The sequence below is a fragment of the Saccoglossus kowalevskii genome, chromosome 4 (genome assembly GCF_978046115.1).
Source record: "Saccoglossus kowalevskii chromosome 4, keSacKowa6.1, whole genome shotgun sequence".
In the NCBI taxonomy this organism is placed as follows: domain Eukaryota; kingdom Metazoa; phylum Hemichordata; class Enteropneusta; family Harrimaniidae; genus Saccoglossus; species Saccoglossus kowalevskii.
This window is the reverse complement of record NC_140644.1, coordinates 7,903,337-7,925,801: the sequence shown is the minus strand read 5'-3', so window position 1 is coordinate 7,925,801 and position 22,465 is coordinate 7,903,337. Positions and strand designations below refer to the sequence as shown.

At 34.5% G+C, this 22,465-nt stretch overlaps 2 protein-coding genes across 2 annotated transcripts; one reads left to right on the top strand and one right to left on the bottom strand.

Annotated features, from left to right (window-relative positions):
• Positions 1 to 98: 98 nt before the first annotated feature.
• LOC100367444 (ureidoglycolate lyase-like) lies at positions 99 to 14,229 on the bottom strand. Its single transcript, XM_085497701.1, has 13 exons — positions 13,890 to 14,229; positions 11,294 to 11,425; positions 10,816 to 11,031; positions 8,857 to 9,024; positions 7,768 to 7,878; positions 6,693 to 6,752; positions 5,835 to 5,991; positions 5,007 to 5,202; positions 4,804 to 4,882; positions 4,191 to 4,283; positions 3,499 to 3,571; positions 1,987 to 2,054; positions 99 to 1,083 (listed from the first exon to the last, which is right to left on the bottom strand). Exons 1-13 carry the CDS (start codon positions 13,995 to 13,997, stop codon positions 832 to 834), a joined length of 1,713 nt encoding a protein of 570 aa, XP_085353827.1. The 5' UTR covers positions 13,998 to 14,229; the 3' UTR covers positions 99 to 831.
• A 19-nt stretch (positions 14,230 to 14,248) lies between these two features.
• Positions 14,249 to 21,864, top strand: LOC100367291 (putative Ras-related protein Rab-33). Its single transcript, XM_002740703.4, has 2 exons — positions 14,249 to 14,706; positions 18,254 to 21,864. Exons 1-2 carry the CDS (start codon positions 14,467 to 14,469, stop codon positions 18,767 to 18,769), a joined length of 756 nt encoding a protein of 251 aa, XP_002740749.1. The 5' UTR covers positions 14,249 to 14,466; the 3' UTR covers positions 18,770 to 21,864.
• Positions 21,865 to 22,465: the final 601 nt, after the last annotated feature.

Sequence of the window (22,465 nt, the reverse complement as noted above, 5' to 3'; positions counted from 1 at the left end):
ATACATGTTTCAAAAAGCTGGTCTTGGTTTTTTTAAATACCGGCATGCTAATTGATATGGCAACAGCATTCAACCACAACAAGAAAATATAAAAAAAATTTTTAATCACTGATATTTACAATATTTTTATTGATAAGTATCAAAAGAATTATATCATTCTATTTACTCAGATAAAAGTATAATGTCTGTCATCTAACTACTGTTCACACAAAACGTTGGTTAAACACCAATAAAAATAGTGATATACCATTGGTTTCTATGGTAACAATGTGTGATCATATTGCAAATTCTCATTCACCAGAATGACTGCAGTTGGACCTACTTAGAATATATCTACTGACTGAAATCACTGCAATAGATGTTAGAATATGTGCATTTTTTTTGTAATTTGTATTACGGTAGAAGGATCAGTTGTCACTAAAAAAAAATGCAGGTCCATTTTTTGGTAATGGTCTTAATGACTGGTGCTCCTCAAGATTAGCCAATTGTAGACAGACAGAGACTGGCATTGGTCTTGTTCAACAAAACCTTATTGGAGCTGGTCATATGTAGCGGGCAAAAGTTGATGTACTCATACTAATATGGTACATCTTATTTCAAAGCGGGAGAGTTGTTTTATGCGCATGCATCAGATGGTCATAGCGTGTCATTTTTTTACAAACAAGCGTCTACCCATGAGCCTTTGCGTTTTTAGCATGTGTTGTTATCATCGCTTGGGACTCAATTTCCGGGCATACGCAGGTGACACCCCTCCTGCTTTAATACTATAAGTCAGATTGCAGAGGTTCAACAGATAACAGTAAAACCAGAATTATTAAAAATATATTGAAATCAATTAGTCAAAAAAGCATGCTCTAAATTCAAATAAGTGGTGATGAATTCTGGGAAATCTCTTTTAGTAACAATTTCTTGAAATAAATCAGCAGCAATGTTAAGTTGTTTTCTGTCACTGGCTGTACTAAATTTTGGGTCTGATTCTTGGATATTATGGACAAATTCCTTTACAAGAATAAACACAAGTTGTCTGGTTATAAGTCTGCCATCATCCTCTAGGTGAGCTTGGTGCCGAATCCATTGCCAAACCTGAACACAATAAACAAACCATTAATTGTATACTCATTATATTGTTACTGTTGAATTGAAAGAGTGAAAGAGCATGGGACGACGTCAAAAGATCGATGTCGGATAAAAAACTTATTTGCTTTAGTTTGGGGAGGGGGGGTTGAAAAAACGATTTTATTTTTTATTTGTAGTTCATTTTTTTTCGATCCAATCATGGACAAAAATAACAGAGAATGAAAAAAAAACATCCAAGACGAGAAAATGGTTTGGTTTGGTCTGAGTGTAAATATTTGTGTCAAATGAGGTCAATTTCAGGGCATGGACCCAGAGCATGTGCAGAACCCAGAAAAGTAATAGCGCATGCGTATATTCCCCTTTATTATTTCCTCTTGAATGGCTGAAGGTTTGGTGGCTGGGTATCAATATTTATCAATTAGGAAAAAACTATAGGAATTAAGTTTTTTATCCTACATTGAACTTTTGATGTTGTCCCTAAGAGATTGTAATAGTAAAGTGAAATTGACATTGATACAGTAAATTGTGATTATTATTTAAAGAGTCACTGTCATCCATAAACTGATCAAGTAGGTCTCACAGTCATCAATACACTAATTCTCAGTTCCAAATTTATTTCCCTAACATTGATTTGTATAGGCGTTCTTTAAGTTCTTGCAAACTCCCTCAAACAATAATAAAATTACGAACATTCCCGAAGTTGCATATTATAGCATATGCAACGTTTATGAATTTTCACATTTTTTTTTCAATTCAATGATAATTATAAACTGAGATATCATTTAACTCCTTTTCCACTAACATTTTTATGCAACATTATGCAAATTATTTTACTAGAATTTCTGTGACAACTTTCGACTTTGTGAAAGTTTGAAGTAAAAAAGTTTTTGGTTTTGACCCAGTAATTACCTGTGATCGAGATATTTCAGCTGTGGCCGAATCTTCCACTGCACCTTTATAGATAAAGTGACCTTGACCTACAAAATACATAAGAATTCATTATAAAAATAAACGGAAATAATTATGATTAATAGAGGACAGTGTGCAATTCTGATTTTAAAGCAAAATTATAGATTTTGTGATTTTGTTACACCAAAGACAAATTCAATGCAGAATTCAATTGTTTATGTGGCTCTTCACTTACAAGATGATGTGTCACAGCTGCTGTACAGCACATGTTCAAGCAAAAAAAGAATTGTTCCCACGTTGTATACATTTCATGGGACCCACACTGTTACATGTTGTATACATTACGCGAGACCCACATCTTTTTACGTTTTAGATTGTATATGTTGGATGTGTCCAACTATCTTACTTAGCATACATTGCATGGGACTCACACCATCTTACTTAGCATACATTGCATGGGACCCACACCATCTTACTGAGCATACATTGCATTGGACTCACACCATCTTACTTAGCATACATTGCATGGGACCCACACCATCTTATTTAGCATACATTACATGGGACTCACACCATCTTACTTAGCATACATTGCATGGGGCCCACACCATCTTACTTAGCATACATTGCATGGGACTCACACCATCTTACTTAGCATACATTGCATGGGACTCACATCATCTTACTTAGTATACATTGCATGGGACCCACACCATCTTACTTAGTATACATGTACATTGCATGGGACCCACACCATCTTACTTAGCATACATTGCATGGGACTCACATCATCTTACTTAGTATACATTGCATGGGACCCACACCATCTTACTTAGCATACATTGCATGGGACTCACACCATCTTACTTAGCATACATTGCATGGGACCCACACCATCTTACTTAGTATACATTGCATGGGACTCACACCATCTTACTTAGTATACATTGCATGGGACTCACATCATCTTACTTAGTATACATTGCATGGGACTCACACCATCTTACTTAGCATACATTGCATGGGACTCACATCATCTTACTTAGTATACATTGCATGGGACCCACACCATCTTACTTAGTATACATGTACATTGCATGGGACCCACACCATCTTACTTAGCATACATTGCATGGGACTCACATCATCTTACTTAGTATACATTGCATGGGACCCACACCATCTTACTTAGCATACATTGCATGGGACTCACACCATCTTACTTAGCATACATTGCATGGGACCCACACCATCTTACTTAGTATACATTGCATGGGACTCACACCATCTTACTTAGTATACATTGCATGGGACTCACATCATCTTACTTAGTATACATTGCATGGGACTCACACCATCTTACTTAGCATACATTGCATAGGACCCACACCATCTTACTTAGCATACATTGCATGGGACTCACACCATCTTACTTAACATACATTGCATGGGACTCACACCATCTTACTTAGCATACTGCAAATGTAACAAACCCTCAACGATGTGACTCACTTCGAAGCCATGAATAGATGAAAAGGACACCGACCGCTATGTTATGTAATAGTCCAGCAAATGTCACTCCTCCCTGTTGAGGAAAAAATCTTATTATTCAGAGCATTTCAAAAAATCCTATATTTCTTTTCAAATTTCAGGTTATAATATCACAGCTACAACAAATAAGTATTGTCCAGCTTATTTATTCCTTGCAAGTCTTGATTTTTACAAAATCTTGATAAATTAATGGCGCATCACCAACAGCAGCAAGATTACTGATCAATGTGTCCATGTTTTAAAAGTAAAAGTAATAACAAATTTCCTGTGACAGCTTTGATAAATCATACCAAGAAATTTGAAATGTACTTTGGCAGATTTCTTTTTACTCCAATTTGTTTTTTTTTGTGCCAGGCGACAGTTCCGGACATTGAATGTCACTATTGTCTCTCCTGACTTTTGTTTGGGGTGGGGGGGGGGAGGGTGGGGGGGGGGCAATTGCAAGTGCTAGTGCTGACATAGTGCATTTTTGCCACAGAAGTCATATTCATGTTTGGGACTACATGACAGGGCTGTGCAGCCATCTTCCTATCAAATGGCAGTTTAATGCGCTATGCTGGCGTCAACCAAAATATTTGTTACTAATACATAATACAGCATGAGTAGCTTCAATTGAACAGAAATGCAGAATTTAGATTGCTTTGAACACTCACCCTTGGCATAACCAATAAATCCTGTGCAGTGATTTTAACATCAGATCGATTGACAAATAATTGATTCACGGTTGGTGCATGTCTATCAAACAACTAAAAATTAAACAGATATCAACTGTGAACTTACAATCACTGTAACAGAACATTGATATGCATGGCCATAATAATAATATATTATATCATGAACGCATCAGATAAACATTTACTGAAAACACTAATCCAATACATTGATAATGCAAACTTGAAAAGAAGCATTTAGAAACTTTCTTTGTTTTTTTTTATACTATAATTAATTTGTGTTCATGTTTATTAATTTAACTTTATTACTCAGAGCTCAAAAAAGATTGTAATTTCTTTACAGTGATAATAAAGTATTATTGTATTAATATATTGAAGTAACATGTGATCTTTAAAATGACATTTTCAAATTACAAATATCAATATATGTTACAAACAAAAAATCATACATTGTTGAGGAAACAATTTCTATTTGGATTTGAGTGGAACTAAAACATGTGTCAATCATTAACAAAAATGTTAACACCAAACATGGCTTTACTCAACAACAACAAATAACCAAACATTTGAAGTCTTAAAAAAAATAAAGTCTTACCTTATGCATATGATCAATGAGTCTAATATCATACACCAGAAATCCATCAACACCTGCCTCAATTTCTCGTAATTTGCCACTAATAAAAACAAAGAAAAGTATCAACATTTTTTTTTACTACAAAAACAGTATTTGAAATAAAAAAAAAATATTTTATACTACAATAACTGCTTTTCTAAAGTATTTTATACATCTATAATCACCTTGTGGTTTTCTGAAGTACTTCCCGATAAGTTTTTGAATTTTCATTGGGTAATAACAATGCAGACATGCCACCTGTTGCATGGCAACCACGGCGATGACACGTCTGAACCACAAGATCCATATAGCTTTTAAGGAAGTGTTTTTCCATGTTGACATATTTATTTCTATCTGGCAAGAGAAAGGCACTACGATGACCTGCAAAGTAATTATTAATTTTTAAATTATTGAACTGACCAATTCTGTTCTATAAAATCATTCAACCATTCATATCAGCTGTTATTACATACAATACACACAAGGATTTCTCATTTCATCACCATGGTAACCAGCAAAAGAAATCTATTTGATCATATAATATGATGTATGAAGTTGGAATGAAAAACTATTGATACTTGTTGCTCGTTACCACTAGAAATAAAATTCTTTTGTTAGTTGATATTTACCACTCATCAAACACCACCAGTTACCATTAGTTATCACATTCTATTTTAGTTGCTAGTCATTACTCATCAAATGCTACAGTTGCTTGGTAGTTATCACTAGCCATCAAACTTTATTGTAAGTTACCAGTCATCATCACCCTGCTAATTGTTAGTTACTATGAGACATCAAATGTTGCTAGTTGATAGTATACTGCTTGTTATCACTAGTCACTAGTCCTCAAGCTTTACTGTTAATTGTTAGTTACTTCTCATTAAGCCCCTACTAGTTGTTAGTTATCATTTTTTATCAAACTATATTGTTATTTGGTAGTTATCACTAGTCATTGAACTGTATTCCTAGTTGCTAAATACAATCAAAATAGCTTGTTGCATGTTACTGCTTACCAAATTTATTAACAAATGAAGCAGAGTAGTCCCATATGCCACAGTTTAAACCAGCAGAATGGTCACGCAGTTCATATAATATCTCATGCATTTCAAAAGAAGACAAGATATTTTCAATCAACACACATGCTTTGATGCAGCCATGGGGAAGTTCTAACTGAAAATCAAACATATTGATAAGTACATAAAGGGATAAAAACATAATTGTAATCACACATTGTACAGACTTGGATACCTTTGTGGTGGTTATTCGCAATTTCATAAGAATTAATTCTATCTAATGTGAAGAATAAAACCCTGGACAGTAAACACTCAATGTTTAAGACAAACCACAAACTTAGACCCAACCCCATAACTATTTCATTCACAGACAATATACAATAACTGTAAGTACTTCAGTCACTTAAGTCCAAATATTTTCTGGATTCCTTCCTTTAACATTTGTTTAACATCTATGAGCATAATTATACACATTTGTAAATGATGTATAATAAAAGTATTAAAGTATGTGTACCACACCTCATCTTACAGTAAAAAATAAAAGTGTAAATGTTTTTTTTTTTTTCAATTTTGGTCACCCAATGTCTATGTGATTCTACTACAACATGAATTCTATCACTGAATGTTAATTACACCAGGAAGATTGAATGCAATAATTGGCCAGTCAAATACATATATTTACCCATTTTGAATGCATCATCACTTGTTTTTTTATGCTTTATTCTAATCAATATTCATAAATATATTCCAATAAAATTGATAAATTTGTAAACAAATAGAGTTACAGATGAGGATGTAAATTAATTACTAATTACTAATTAGGAATAATAACAAATATTACAATTATTGAATACTAACCTTTTGTTGAGACCAATCAAATACTTTGTTCCATAACCTGGCTTCTTTATGACCTTCTAACTAATAAATAAATATCAATAAGATGCAAAAATCATTGAAAAAAATATTCTTAAATTTATGAACACCCCATCATCTGCCTGCACGATGTTGTGCGGTAACGCTATTCATAACCATGTATGTCACATGGTTGCATGATAGAAGGTTTACAGACCAATAGAAAGCTTTGTTACAAATGACTGTTAAAAAGGACTTGAAATTTTGCATTTCTGATGTCTCCATCTTTTACATCATCGACATCCAAGCTAACACAGCTTCCACGGTGCGCAGACATATTTGTTTTGATAGCTTGGCCAAGCATGAAAATGAAAGAAGTAGTCTGATTGGCTGTTGATAAACTGATTCTAAACTGTGAGGGCACAGCATGTCACATACATATAGTCCTAATGAAATACTTCAAGATGATAGTGGAGTTCTTTGCAAGAACATCCACCTTGAAAATTCACAATAGACTACCTGGTAATTTTTTATTCTGCAGCAAAAGCATTCTTAGAAAAAAAACCACTCAGTATTCAATTGTGTATCACACTTGTTTTAACCATATATGATAGACTTTTCACATCTTGATTGATTCATCAATTAAACCGATTGATATTATTTTATGCACGATACGCTCATTGGTGAATGTTACTCAGAGGGTTCATGATAAACTTCAATAAATTTGAATTTCTGTTTTTCCCTTTTTTTTTGAAAACAATTTATGCTAGAGAAGATTCTGGAAGCAATTTTGATATCAAATTTGCTATCAATTTTAAATTGATAAAACTGCAAAGTAAATATATACCATTTTTTTTTCCTTTAGATTACTGCATCTATCGTAATAACTGGGATAAATAAAATCATGAAAACAAATGAATAGTAAATATTAACTGTACGTCAGTTTTAATTCCTCACATATCAAAGCATACACTCATTCAGGTTCAATAATTTTGTGATTCTGTATTTTAATTACATGTCTGTTTATCCCTCTTCTTTGAGATTTTTATTTTCTATACAATATTATGTAGGAATTCTTTACCTTGGATAAATAAAAGAATGGTCCACTTTCATTGGCCAATAGTATGTGTCCAAAATGGTATATTAATAATCCAAAATCCAATAGAGGACCAGCTACTTCTTTACCATTAACCTTTAATTAACAAACAAACAAACTAATAAATAAATAACAATCGATTACTGTAAAATACTTTATTTTAGATGGAATAAATTTTCGCTGAAAAGACTTTTTGGGTGTTTTGTATGCAATTTATTTTCACTGATTTTTAACGAGTTGAATGTAAAATATACCATATAAAAAGGTATATTCGCTGGATTCTATTTTCACTAAATCATTCCTTCAATGAAAATAGCGAAAATTAATTCTAAGCGAAAATAAATTATTCTACAGTATTTGAAAGTAACACCTTGACACGATAAATTAGTGATTTCCTCCATAGACAAGATAGGCTTTTGTAGGTTTGTCATTTCAAATATTGTTGCCCAGATATTACTGGCCATACGCGATTACCATCAAAATAACCACAGTACAAATAACATGTGAAACATCTTGTGGTGTAACAGCTGTGAAATCACATGCAAAGAGACCATTACTTATCAACAAATCATTGTCAATGGCATAGTCCCCGTCCAGTTTTTAGTAACTGGACATGTATTATTAACGATAAAAGACGTAGATTATAATTAAATTGGGAAAGAGTATCTAGCGTGTTAATACATATCCACTAAGGAAAGACAAATTTCTTGAACAAAATTGGTCAGAGTATGACCGAGAAATGTTAAATCTAACATGGCCATCTAAGCCAATATGATATATGCCACCGATGCACAAAAAGATGCTGTGTTGTAACTAGTTTTGCTAATTTGCTGGATCAGATTACAAACAAATTGATGTTCATCAATCAAAATCAGTCGAGACATGCTTGGAGAACACAAGGTGTTTTTTGAGACTAAAAATACCATTAGTAGTCAAAGGTTAACAGATTTATGTCTTGTCTGCTAATGGACAGACGGACAGAAAGAAACCAAAGCATAAGTCCCCATTTTGGACTTTGTTTAATGGGAATTGAAAAGTACATTAAACATGCATGTTTTGCTATATAGTAATTACCATAACTGCATGATCTACCATGTTCCAAGCTCTTGGTCTTAACATCAAAACTGGAATATCGGACAATGCTGCAATATCAGGATACTTATTATAAACCACGTTATAGATATTGTAATATCCTAACAATTGGTTCTTCCAGCTTGGACAATGACCATCATCGAAATCAACCTGAAAATTAAAGTTTATTTTCAATTGTTTTCAATTAAGGGTTTAGGAAGAAAAACACACACTTTACCTTAAACATGATTTTATGTTAATATACTTATTAGTCTGCACACTAAAGCACATAACAGAAACCTTATGTGATTACGGCGTAAATAATTTTAACAATTAAAGCACAGTATTATTATCATAAGTATTATCATATAAATTACATGCAGTTAATACACAAAAAGTAATCAAATATGCAAATGAGCTCATTACGTACATTAAAAACTCAGTATTGCATAGTCTAGATACATGTACTAGTGAAATATATGTATGAAGATGTAACACGTGGAAATAAATATATGTATGGAGATGTAACATGTGGAAATAAATATTTGTATGGAGAACCAATGACGTCATCGGTTGCCAGGTACGTACGGCAGTCGTTTTGAACGTGAACAAGGTGACTGACTTGTAGTTGATTTCCGAGAGCTTTTCTCATTGTCAATTGTGAATAATTTTTACTGACATTGATAGAACGTTTTTATTAGAGTGATTTTGTATATTTATGGTGTAATGAGAAATATTGGTTGCATTTTAGCTGATATTTACACCCACTGAAAACGTACACAACTGGTCACCTCGTTATGTAAACAAAGCAGACAACACCGGGCATTTATGTTCACTTTCTCAAAAGGCGATGTGTACTAACCATCTACTATAGTTTAAACGGAACTAAATGAATTATTCTTAAACATTTCAAAATGGCCACTCCCGCGAAGAGACATGTATTTAGATGGACGGTAACGCATGACATTGATCTGCTGAAAGATGTTTCGGCAAACAGGCCTGGGACCTCAACAGAATGGATGGAAATAGCGAGGGCTCTGTCAAATTCAGATTCCGAACGTGAAATGACATAACAAATTTGATGGGATAGTCAATTATGGTTAACCAATGAGAGACCGGTTGACATGGTTCTGTTTCAGTTACGTTGTTGGTGCTTGTACTTAATTAGTTTTTTGACACCCAAGAACATAATGCAAACAAAATTAGAACAACATGTTACATTCCCGCTATGTACGCTTAAACTCTCTATTGCTATTTAATAATACAATAATGAATTACTATCAAACTTACATTGCCAAACTTCTACTTCCTGTAATTCTATGTACAAAATGTAATTATTGAGTAATTTGAAGCAGTTAGACAGTTCGCATTTACTTACAAAGTCACCACAAAGGGCGAATGGTATTGGAGAAACAGTTTATTTTTGTTGTAATGTATTTGTTCTTTATTTGATAAACCTAGTGTTTGATATTTCATTGTAATTTCCAACTATAAGATTTGTAATTCACTATTTTGACAGTTTTGTAATTATATTTTGATACAGTTGTTTGGGCTCTTGGTCAAGGGTTGCTGATCTGATCCTTGGTAGCACACTGGGTGCATGTGATCTTGGGTAGTGTCGGTCTCTTCTTGATAGGTGCATCAAAACTATGCCATCCAGTTTCAATCACAAATAATTCATTACCGGGTATGATATTCTACAGCGCCCGAATACATTTTATTGTATTGATTGTGTATTGTGCATAGCTGACAAGTGAGACACTGATATCTTCGTGTTGGGGTATTTCTGATGAATGAGTACTTGTATCAAAATGCTTTTTATTGCTTCTTGGATGAAAAATAACTTCACAGATTTCAACTATTAGTCTGGTGGTTTGTTTTTCCTGTTACAGAGTTATACCGACACAACAAACTTGATTGCTCTATACAATGAAGTTCAAAATATTTAGATTACAGTGATACCTGTATTGCCTGTGCTTTTGACTTCAAGGCATTCTTCAAGTGTACCTCATTACTGGGAGACACATCTCCTAAATCAATATGTCTGTTAATTAATCTACGTGGTACTGGTTTGACTTTCCATGAGCTTTCACGAATGTGTCTAGATTCTGATAAAAAGTCTGGTAAAGCTCCACTTGAATCTAAATTAGCTTTCCGTACAATGCGAGCTTGCAGCATCTAATATAAACAAATAGTTTAACATTAGTAAATATAGGCTGGATTATAAATATATACAAGGTATGTTGAGATGTTTTTATACTTTGAAGACAACAAATACAAACACAGTCATGTGAAAGTTTTCAGGGTAATACACCATTAGCTGATTGATCGATACTCTACCTGTGTAGTTTTCAGACCCTTCCAGTGTATCATTGTGAATCAGCAAGTTGTTATGTTTCTTTTAAATAAAAACATGCACTTCATAAAAATATTCACTTACCTGGTCTACATTTTTGTCAAATTGTTGAACTAATTCCGCAATGAAAGAAACAGCCTCCACTGTGAAGATTGTGTTAAATTCATTTTCCAGACCCTGTGGTGGAGCCAACACTTCCACATCGGGAATATCAAGCTGTAAGAAAGATTGGCATAATTCCAGAAGACGTACCTATACTTTATGCAATTTTTTTTAAGTTATGCTAATTTATTCATGACATGGCAGTGTCATGATTATTCATTAATTTGTGGGTCAATACATTCTAAAAGAGGGTGATATACAATTTGTGGGGGTAAGATTTAGAAAGGGCAAACCTTAGGGGGTCAATACAAAAAAGGGACCCATTTGGAGAGCAGCAATAATCTGTTGGTGTGCATGCGACATGCAGATGGTAACCTTGTTCGTACTTCCACGGCTTTGACTTGCTTTCATTGGAGGTAGTATTCTACTGTTCTGTTATTGAGCTGACTTGAGTTCTTGATATACTGAAACTTTGAGCTGTATATGTCTTTAACATTTTTCATAACTTTTGTAGGAGTGTCCAGTCAGTGATTCAAACATGCAACCTTTGAGTTACCAGCGCACTGTTTCGTCCACTGTACAAAGAGTGTCTTAACACAAATGATATAGGATTTAGGTTTTATTTACAGGAGACCTGTTCTCACTAGCATTTAAAAATGTTGCAAACCAGAGAAATTTGAACCAACGATCTCTCACATTGCTAACAGTGAACAAATCCATTGAACCAAGTAGGTAGTCACACAAATAATTTGTTGTAATATTATTATATCTGTTATTGAGCTGACTTGAGTTCTTGATATACTGAAACTTTGAGCTGTATATGTCTTTAACATTTTTCATAACTTTTGTAGGAGTGTCCAGTCAGTGATTCAAACATGCAACCTTTGAGTTACCAGCGCACTGTTTCGTCCACTGTACCAAGAGTGTCTTAACACAAATGATATAGGATTTAGGTTTTATTTACAGGAGACCTGTTCTCACTAGCATTTAAAAATGTTGCAAACCAGAGAAATTTGAACCAACGATCTCTCACATTGCTAACAGTGAACAAATCCATTGAACCAAGTAGGTAGTCACACAAACAATTTGTTGTAATATTATTTTCATTGCAAGTTGGTGTTTGTGAGAAAAGACAGGCATGGATGGGTTTTAAACCGAATCAAAGTATGAACAAATATTTGATACTTATTTTGATGTAAACAACTCTTGTTTAATTAATTTCCACCATTACAAGTTGTTAAATTGAGAGAATAAATGTCTCTACAAATATTTGAGGCTCATTTTCGTGAAAAAAACTTTCTCTGAGCGGGACTCAAACCACTGCTTTTTCAAGCTAATTTTGTTTTTATCTCGATGGCACGCTTGTGTACCACGCCACGACGTTGGTCGTTGAGTGGTCTTCATTTTGCTAACTACTGTGGAATACTTTATTTTCGCTGGAATTAATTTTCGCTGAAAAGGCTTTTAGGGCGTTTTGTATGGAATTTATTTTCACTGATTTTTGATTAGTTTAATGTGAAACATAGGAAAAAAAGTATATTCGCTGGATTTTATTTTCACTGAATCATCCCTTCAGCGAAAATAGCGAAAATAAATTCCAAGTGAAAATATAGTATTCTACAGTATTTTAATGTCCCGACTAGTTGAATGGGAAAGCCAAAATGATTGGTTTGGTTCTGGCGAGTGTTTATCTAGTAGAATTCAAGCCCTTGGCATTTGTATTAGGCGTTTTTTTTTTCATTTCCCATGTTTGCTACATTGTAATACGTGACCACACCTCCCACACCCCACCCCGTTTTGTATTGAGATTTTGTGAGTATTTAATGATGTCTTCCTCGTGCATCACGTCATGACATAGTTTCAACCACAGGACCCTTGGTGTGACCCCACTGACTATAATAATATTTTAATTTTTATGTTCAAGTACCAGTAATATTTCTTTACTGTATCTTTATGATAAGTATAGTTTTAGTTTTTTAGAATAGTTTGTTATACCTTTATTACATTTGTATTCACCTAAATTGAAATTCATTCAATATGGTTGTAATAACGAATTATCTTATCTTATCTATATGATCATTTTGTTCAACTGTTAAGCTAGAAGTTATTACTGTACTTATCATTATATTGTCACATGATTTGTTCCACCTTATTTGTAATGTCTTATTTTTTAAAGTATCTTTATTGTAATTTGTATATACCAATTTGTATATACCGAACAAACGACCCTGAATAAAGGTCATGTATTTTGTGATGTCACCAATTCGTGTTTAGGTACGGCTTCTGGAATTGTGCGGACTGGAGAGTATATGGACGAATTAATTTGTTAATGTTGGGTTGCTAATGATCTGCTCTTTGAAGTGGAAAACACAGACAAATGGAGCACTTCTAGAAACCAATATAATATTGTGAAAATTAAATTATGATATTGATATTAAGATTGTATATATTGTTTTCAGTCTCTGCAAGGGTTGAACATTAAAAACATTGGGGAATGCAATTTGAACAAAAGAAATCAGCAAGGGCACTTTTTCCTTAAAACTTTACTCCCCTTTATTTTAAATGGCCCACCCCTTACCTGGTTCAGTGCTTGAGGCAGATTTTCACTTGAACAGTCTGTACCGACGATATGTCTAGAACGCTGAGTGACAAAGTGATCTTTTATTATTTCCAGCCGAGAAGACATTTTGATGGTAGTTTAGTCACCTAAAAACCATCAACTATTGTCGATTGATTAACCCATGCACACCATGTCTGTATTGTGACCCCAGATGACCTCCTGTGACCTGACCTCAGGGATATGAGGAATACAGCTAGAATAGACGACTTGTTATATTTCCCATTAACATTAGAAGAATAGTTATTAAATTTAGATTATCACGAGATTGTGTTTTTTCTTAATCAAGTTACCAAGAACGAAGTTGTTGTTGTCGTATCAGCTGTTTAGATATCAGGTGACTGCATAGCTCCCGGCATGCCATGGCGCCAGCGACGAAACTTCTCTAAAAATAGTAACAAACATGGCGGAAAGCGACAATAATATACCGAAGTAAAACTCGCAGTTATTGTCACGACGCGTTTGTCGCGAAGCTAACCAAACACTGTCGATCTACAACAGTCGTGAATAACGCAGCTCGGCATTAATCACAGAGAAAATGGAAGACAAAGAAGAGAGCATGAAAAAAGATGACGGTGGCGAAGATATATTGAGCAGTATCGAGAGCAGTTCAAAACAAACACGAATTTTTAAAATCATTGTTATTGGCGATTCAAATGTTGGGAAAACGTGTTTGACATTTCGATTTTGTGGAGGCAAGTTTCCCGAAAAGACAGAGGCAACGATAGGTGTAGATTTTCGCGAGAAGACAGTAGATGTTAACGGTGAGACAATAAAAGTAAGTCAAACGTTACTAACAATGTAAACATGAACAATCTGATTTGCGTTTTTTTAACAGTTATAAACAATGCATTCATTTCAGTTTTGCGCCATTTCAAGTGCAACAACCTAAATTTGAGATTGGTGTTTATAGCGGTATTCATATGTTAACAAGGACTCGTATTTTATAATTGAACAAGAGATTTAATTTTGTCCACTTAATTAATTTTAGTTAATTAATCGATTTTTAAATGCCATTGTTTAATATATTCAAAAAAAGAGATCTTGGAAACCCTGTTAGTGCGGAGATTATAAAGACAAATCCAATCGTAAAAACTATTTAGTTTTTTGTAGATTTTTTTTTTTACAGATGTTTCCATGCCTTTTGTAGAACTTGTATGACTGTGTGTATTGTATTTTTCAATAACGAGGGATGGGATTAAAATGATAATGAACAGAATAGATGCATAAACATGGATAGTATTTTGCAAGGACAGATAAAAAACATGTTTTTCATCCTCATGCTTATTTATCAAAAGAAAACAAGAAAAGTTCATATTGATTGTGAAGACAAACAGTATAAAAATTTATAGTGTAATAAATGCAACATACCCTCTCAAAATTGTGTTTATTCAGTCAGTTTTACCTATATATCTCTGACAGCACATTCATAATATTGTAAAATATCAAGGTCATGCTATTACAATCATGTGAGCACAGTCTGTGCAGTTGATTTACTGATTTATTTATTTATACCAGTATGTCTAACCAAGGACTGGATACCAGACTATGTTTAGATGACATGTAGGCTTGATACATTTGTACCAGACAGTATGTATGGATGACATGTAGGCTGGATACTAGACTGTATGTATGGATGACATGTAGGCTGGATACCAGACTGTATGTATGGATGACATGTAGGCTGGATACTAGACTGTATGTATGGATGACATGTAGGCTGGATACCAGACTGTATGTATGGATGACATGTAGGCTGGATACCAGACTGTATGTATGGATGACATGTAGGCTGGATACCAGACAGTATGTATGGATGACATGTAGGCTGGATACCAGACTGTATGTATGGATGACATGTAGGCTGGATACCAGACTGTATGTTTGGATGACATGTAGGCTGGATACCAGACTGTATGTATGGATGACATGTCGGCTGGATACCAGACTGTATGTATGGATGACATGTCGGCTGGATACTAGACTGTATGTTTAGATGACATGTCGGCTGGATACCAGACTGTATGTATGGATGACATGTAGGCTGGATACCAGACTGTATGTTTGGATGACATGTAGGCTGGATACCAGACTGTATGTTTAGATGACATGTAGGCTGGATACCAGACTGTATGTTTGGATTACATGTCGGCTGGATACCAGACTGTATGTTTGGATGACATGTAGGCTGGATACCAGACTATGTTTAGATGACATGTAGGTTGGATACCAGGCTGTATGTTTAGATGACATATAGGCTGGATACCAGACTGTATGTATGGATGATATGTAGGCTGGATACCAGGCTGTATGTTTAGATGACATATAGGCTGGATACTAGACTGTATGTATGGATGACATGTAGGCTGGATACCAGGCTGTATGTTTAGATGACATGTAGGCTAGATACCAGACTGTATGTTTAGATGACATATAGGCTGGATACCAGACTGTATGTTTAGATGACATGTAGGCTGGATACCAGGCTGTATGTTTAGATGACATATAGGCTGGATACCAGGCTGTATGTTTAGATGACATATAGGCTGGATACCAGACTGTATGTTTAGATGACATATAGGCTGGATACCAGGCTGTATGTTTAGATGACATGTAGGCTAGATACCAGGCTGTATGTTTAGATGATATGTAGGCTGGATACCAGACTGTATGTATGGATGACATGTAGGCTGGATACCAGACTGTATGTATGGATGACATGTAGGCTGGATACCAGACTGTATGTTTGGATGACATGTCGACTGGATACCAGACTGTATGTTTGGGGCTGGATACCAGACTGTATGTTTAGATGACATGTAGGCTGGATACCAGACTGTATGTTTGGATGACATGTAGGCTGGATACCAGACTGTATGTTTGGATGACATGTAGGCTGGATACCAGACTGTATGTATGGATGACATGTAGGCTGGATACCAGAATGTATGTTTAGATGACATGTAGGCTGGATACCAGACTGTATGTTTAGATGACATGTAGGCTGGATACCAGACTGTATGTATGGATGACATGTAGGCTGGATACCAGACTGTATGTTTGGATGACATGTAGGCTGGATACCAGGCTGTATGTTTAGATGACATGTAGGCTGGATACCAGACTGTATGTATGGATGACATGTAGGCTGGATACCAGACTGTATGTTTGGATGACATGTAGGCTGGATACCAGACTGTATGTTTGGATGACATGTAGGCTGGATACCAGACTGTATGTATGGATGACATGTCGGCTGGATACCAGACTGTATGTTTGGGGCTGGATACCAGACTGTATGTTTAGATGACATGTAGGCTGGATACCAGACTGTATGTTTGGATGACATGTAGGCTGGATACCAGACTGTATGTATGGATGACATGTAGGCTGGATACCAGACTGTATGTTTGGGGCTGGATACCAGACTGTATGTTTAGATGACATGTAGGCTGGATATCAGACTGTATGTATGGATGACATGTAGGCTGGATACCAGACTGTATGTTTGGATGACATGTAGGCTGGATACCAGACTGTATGTTTGGATGACATGTAGGCTGGATACCAGACTGTATGTTTGGATGACATGTAGGCTGGATACCAGACTGTATGTTTAGATGACATGTAGGCTGGATACCAAGCTGTATGTTTAGATGACATGTAGGCTGGATACCAGACTGTATGTATGGATGACATGTAGGCTGGATACCAGACAGTATGTTTAGATGACATGTAGGCTGGATACCAGACTGTATGTTTGGATGACATGTAGGCTGGATACCAGACTGTATGTTTGGATGACATGTAGGCTGGATACCAGACTGTATGTATGGATGACATGTCGGCTGGATACCAGACTGTATGTTTGGATGACATGTAGGCTGGATACCAGACTGTATGTATGGATGACATGTCGGCTGGATACCAGACTGTATGTTTGGATGACACGTAGGCTGGATACTAGACTGTATGTATAGATGACATGTAGGCTGGATACCAGACTGTATGTATGAATGAAATGTCGGCTGGATACCAGACTGTATGTATGGATGACATGTAGGCTGGATACCAGACTGTATGTATGGATGACATGTCGGCTGGATACCAGACTGTATGTTTGGATGACATGTAGGCTGGATACCAGACTGTATGTATGGATGACATGTCGGCTGGATACCAGACTGTATGTTTGGATGACATGTCGACTGGATACCATGCTATGTGTTATTGCCATTCTTTTTTATTTTTTTAAATTATTAAATTTGATACCAATCAAAAATAACTGTAAGGATATTAATTAAATTTTCATTTCTATATTGTAGCTACAACTTTGGGATACTGCTGGCCAAGAAAGGTTTCGTAAAAGTATGGTTCAGCATTACTACAGAAACGTGCATGCAGTGGTTTTTGTTTATGATATGACAAAAATGAACACGTTCGAAGGCATGCCGACCTGGATTGAAGAATGTGAAAGGCACTCACTGTCACCGGACATACCAAGAATCTTAGTGGGGAATAAGTGTGATATGAACCAGAAGATTTCGGTTGCGACGAGTTTGGCACAGAAATTTGCTGATGCTAATCAGATGCCGCTATTCGAAACCTCTGCAAAAGACGACAACGAAGTTGATAATGTCAGTGCGATTTTTATGACATTAGCGCACAAGTTAAAAAGTCAGAAACCAATGATGTCAAATGATTATCCTGTATTACACAAGTATGGATCAAAAGAAATGAAACGTGCGAAGGTTATCAGCATAGGCCGAGAACCGTCTTCACGATCGGCTGTGTGCAGCAGGTCAACCGCCACCAGTGATGGCACTAGCTGTTCATGTTGAGGAGTGGTATGGTACAAAGTGTCATTGTGTAATGAAACGGATCACTTTTTTTACTAATTAATAAGGTTGATCTACTAAATTCATTTACCGAGTCATTATCGTCAATAACCAGGTAGTATTTTGAGGTGAATGTCTCCCTAGGTACAGTGAAATTATACAGTACCCTCTAGGTAACTGCATCATAGCATCCTTCGGTTAGCACCATAACCTGGTTGTGTAATTCAGCATTGTATTGTCTCATGAACTCCCCACAAAGTGTCCTATATACCAAATCTATACATATATCGGTATTGTCGACCTGAACATTTTTTGTATTCATTCAAAAATACTTTGCTAGAGACTTACAATATATATAGGTGTCACATACTTGGATAACTGACATCGTCGGAGACAATAAAGTGCATAATCTCCTGTAGCAGAGTATCATTACTGTAGATGCATGGTAATGATAACAGTAAATGAAAAACTGCCCTGTTAACCATTTTAAGCATTTTGTCAGGCCGTCTGTCATTTTCCTTTGTAAACTCAAAGTTCATGAAATATACGGTCTGATAACAAAAGAGTTGTGAAGTCGATAATGTGTGAAAATAAATAATGATTGTTCTCTTACTGATATTGCATAGCTAATAAAACAATCAAAGTAACAGTTAAAAAATTAATATTCTGATTTATGTTGAAAATTGAATCTAAAATAATTAACAATAGATTGAATAATTTAATTTAGCACAAACCTTATTAACCATTAGTGGATTTTAACATTTTCTATGGAGCTAGAATTGTTGGAGTAATAAAATACCTTGAAAATCTAGAATTCACTATTGACATTATATGGCATAGATACAATGCTTTTGTAGAAATTCCAAATTTGATCCTCTCATATTCCAGCAGGGTTATATTACTACCAGATTTTACCTCGTAGTATCCATCATTTTTGTACTTCTTTTTTCACCCTTTAAAAGCAAAAGTCAATTTTGTCGTCTTTCACAAAAGTCCTGGTACACCCCAAAAATAAAGGAATTTTAGAAAGTTGTATGGCATTCAGAGGGTTAAACACTTCACATTTATTTATTTGAGTGTGCTTAAAAATACATATTGTAATTTTCAGTGTGGAAATTTATCATAATGTAATTTTTTTTTTATATTTGCATGATATTTGTTTCAAATTTAGCTACAAAATGTACTTTGGTCACGGAGTAATTTTTCGTGGCACATGCACACAGGGACAAGACAGGTCATGAGGAAAACACAAGACATTAATTATCATCAGTAATTTTAAAACACCTCATCACTGTTAATTGCTTTCCATTGATCATATTTGGCTATCGTGTTCTATTGAAATAGTTCTCAAATTGAGCAATTTTGGATTGACAATAATTATGAACCCCACTGTGATCAGCTTTCAAAAATACACAGACACAGCTGACATAGAGATACAATGCATTTGATAGAATCAGCTGAAAGAGCCTGAACCATGGGTAATCTTTACACTATAATATTTAGAATATGATTAGTAACAATTTATCCTGTATATAAATAATGAATATAAAACAAAGAAACATTTGCAGTCGTTGACGTCAAAGTCTACACCAGATGTGTTTAATTTACATATTATACGGATCGTGATCAGTTATAATATGTGACAGCTATATTCCAAATAACATTGTCAGCAACAATTTGTCATTATACTTAGGTCATATTGTTAATTAGTTGTTTATTATGTATATGTATGAATGGCAACCGTGCATATTTAATTATACATGTATGTACGGTGCTTTCAAGATCAAACCATATTATTTGCATTCTAAAGAGATCATTTCTATTTAAAGATCTGTATTTTATCCTTACATTTGTGAATTTTAGTTTGAACTGATTTACAAGGAGGAGATTGTTTTTCAGAAATAGGTGCATTCATTTTCAGTCATGTTTCAGTGAGTATATGTTGTTGTTTTTTTAAGGGACACCGTTTCAACAGGAATGTGACATTCTCAGAGCTAATCAATCAATGAAGTAAAATTAATTATGATTACATTTAATTATAGCAGAGAATGTTGTAATTCCATTTCGGGTTATTGTTATTCATACTTATGCACAGGTGGTTTGGTTTCTTTCGTAGCTGCAATTTTGATTACTGATATGCTAATTTTCTATTAATTATTAATTACTTATTTACTGCCATTGTCACTTTTCACAAATATGTGTTATTAATAACCATTTGTCAATATTTATCCGTATTTGTCACATTTCATAACTATGTAACTTATATTCTTATTGTTCATTTCTAACAAGAATGTTGGCCAGTCTGTAAATCATTGAATCACAACCTGCAATCAATGTTAGACCAGACATTGAAATTAGAAAAAAAAAATATAGAAAAGTGAAAAAATGTTCAACAATTTGGGTGGGAAAAAATGTGGTGGTGAAAAGGTGTACCATAATTATTTACATAAATAATTTCTCACCAATTTTTATTCAAACTGTAAATTAGCATCAAAAGTTGAGAAGAGTATTTGAGACCAAAGCTACATTTTGTATAAAAGTTATATATATGGATAAGAACTATTACACTAATCACACATTTTTGAATTGTGTTTGTGGATGCAAAGAACGTGTTGAAACAAACAGTACTTGTGTAGAATTTATAGGTTGGAATCTATCATTCATGGATTATTTTCTCATACGTGTATGTCTAGATTTTTTCTAAATCTCTCATAAATAAACAAAAAAAAATATTCTTATGTGGTTGTACAGTTCACGATGCAGACTTGAGGCTGTAAGGCTATACTGCTTTGATTTCGAGACAGATGCATTTTCATGGGGAAAAATTAGTTTTTCGAAAGTAACATGACTTCTGTAAAAGTGAAACAGCGTATGGTAGTTTATATCATTAGTATGCAGCGAGTTCAACATTTCAGATATATTTTTTCTGAATACTAGACAGATTTGAGTGACCAATTGGTCAACATTGCTGTTAATTGTATTTACAAACGGAAGTTTTGGTTCAAATCATGATCTTTCATTCCTATGTGGCTGCAGAAGATTTTAATATGCTTTGAATTACTAATAACTATTAAAAACTAATATCTATCTATCAAGTATGTCTGGAATTCATTATTCTGTGTGTCTTGTATGGATGTAGTAACCACTATATTGGATGAGATGAGTGTAATGCCCAGAGATGAGTTGTCAGGTGTTGCACTTCTAAAACTAATGGAATTTATTTTCTAAATATGAAATTAATAAGTGTAATAATTGTTGCTGTTGCAGAGTTTTTTTTAAGGTGTTAACCTATTACCCTGAATAAGTAGTATAAGTGTTGTTCAATCATGAATGTATACACCATATGGCATGTGCAAATCTATGGGCTGAATAAACTGGAACTGAGATGAAATACAGAAATAAGCAGTTACTGTAGATTGAAATAGGATTAATAATACTGTCAGAAATGAGCTTAACTAAAACAGCAAACGTGCACTGTAAACGCTTTATAAATTAATTTAATTTGCAAAATATTTTTCTTTAGTTATTTAGTTTGGGGGATTATCAAATTAAATCTCTGAAATTATTTCTGTTTACAGACATGTGCAGTGTATTTAACATAAGGCCAAAAAAAGAGTTGTTTCTGATCGTGATGTTAAAAGAAATATGTCGCTGTGTGACATGCATTATAGTTGTTTGCTTTTTTTCTATCCCCCCCCC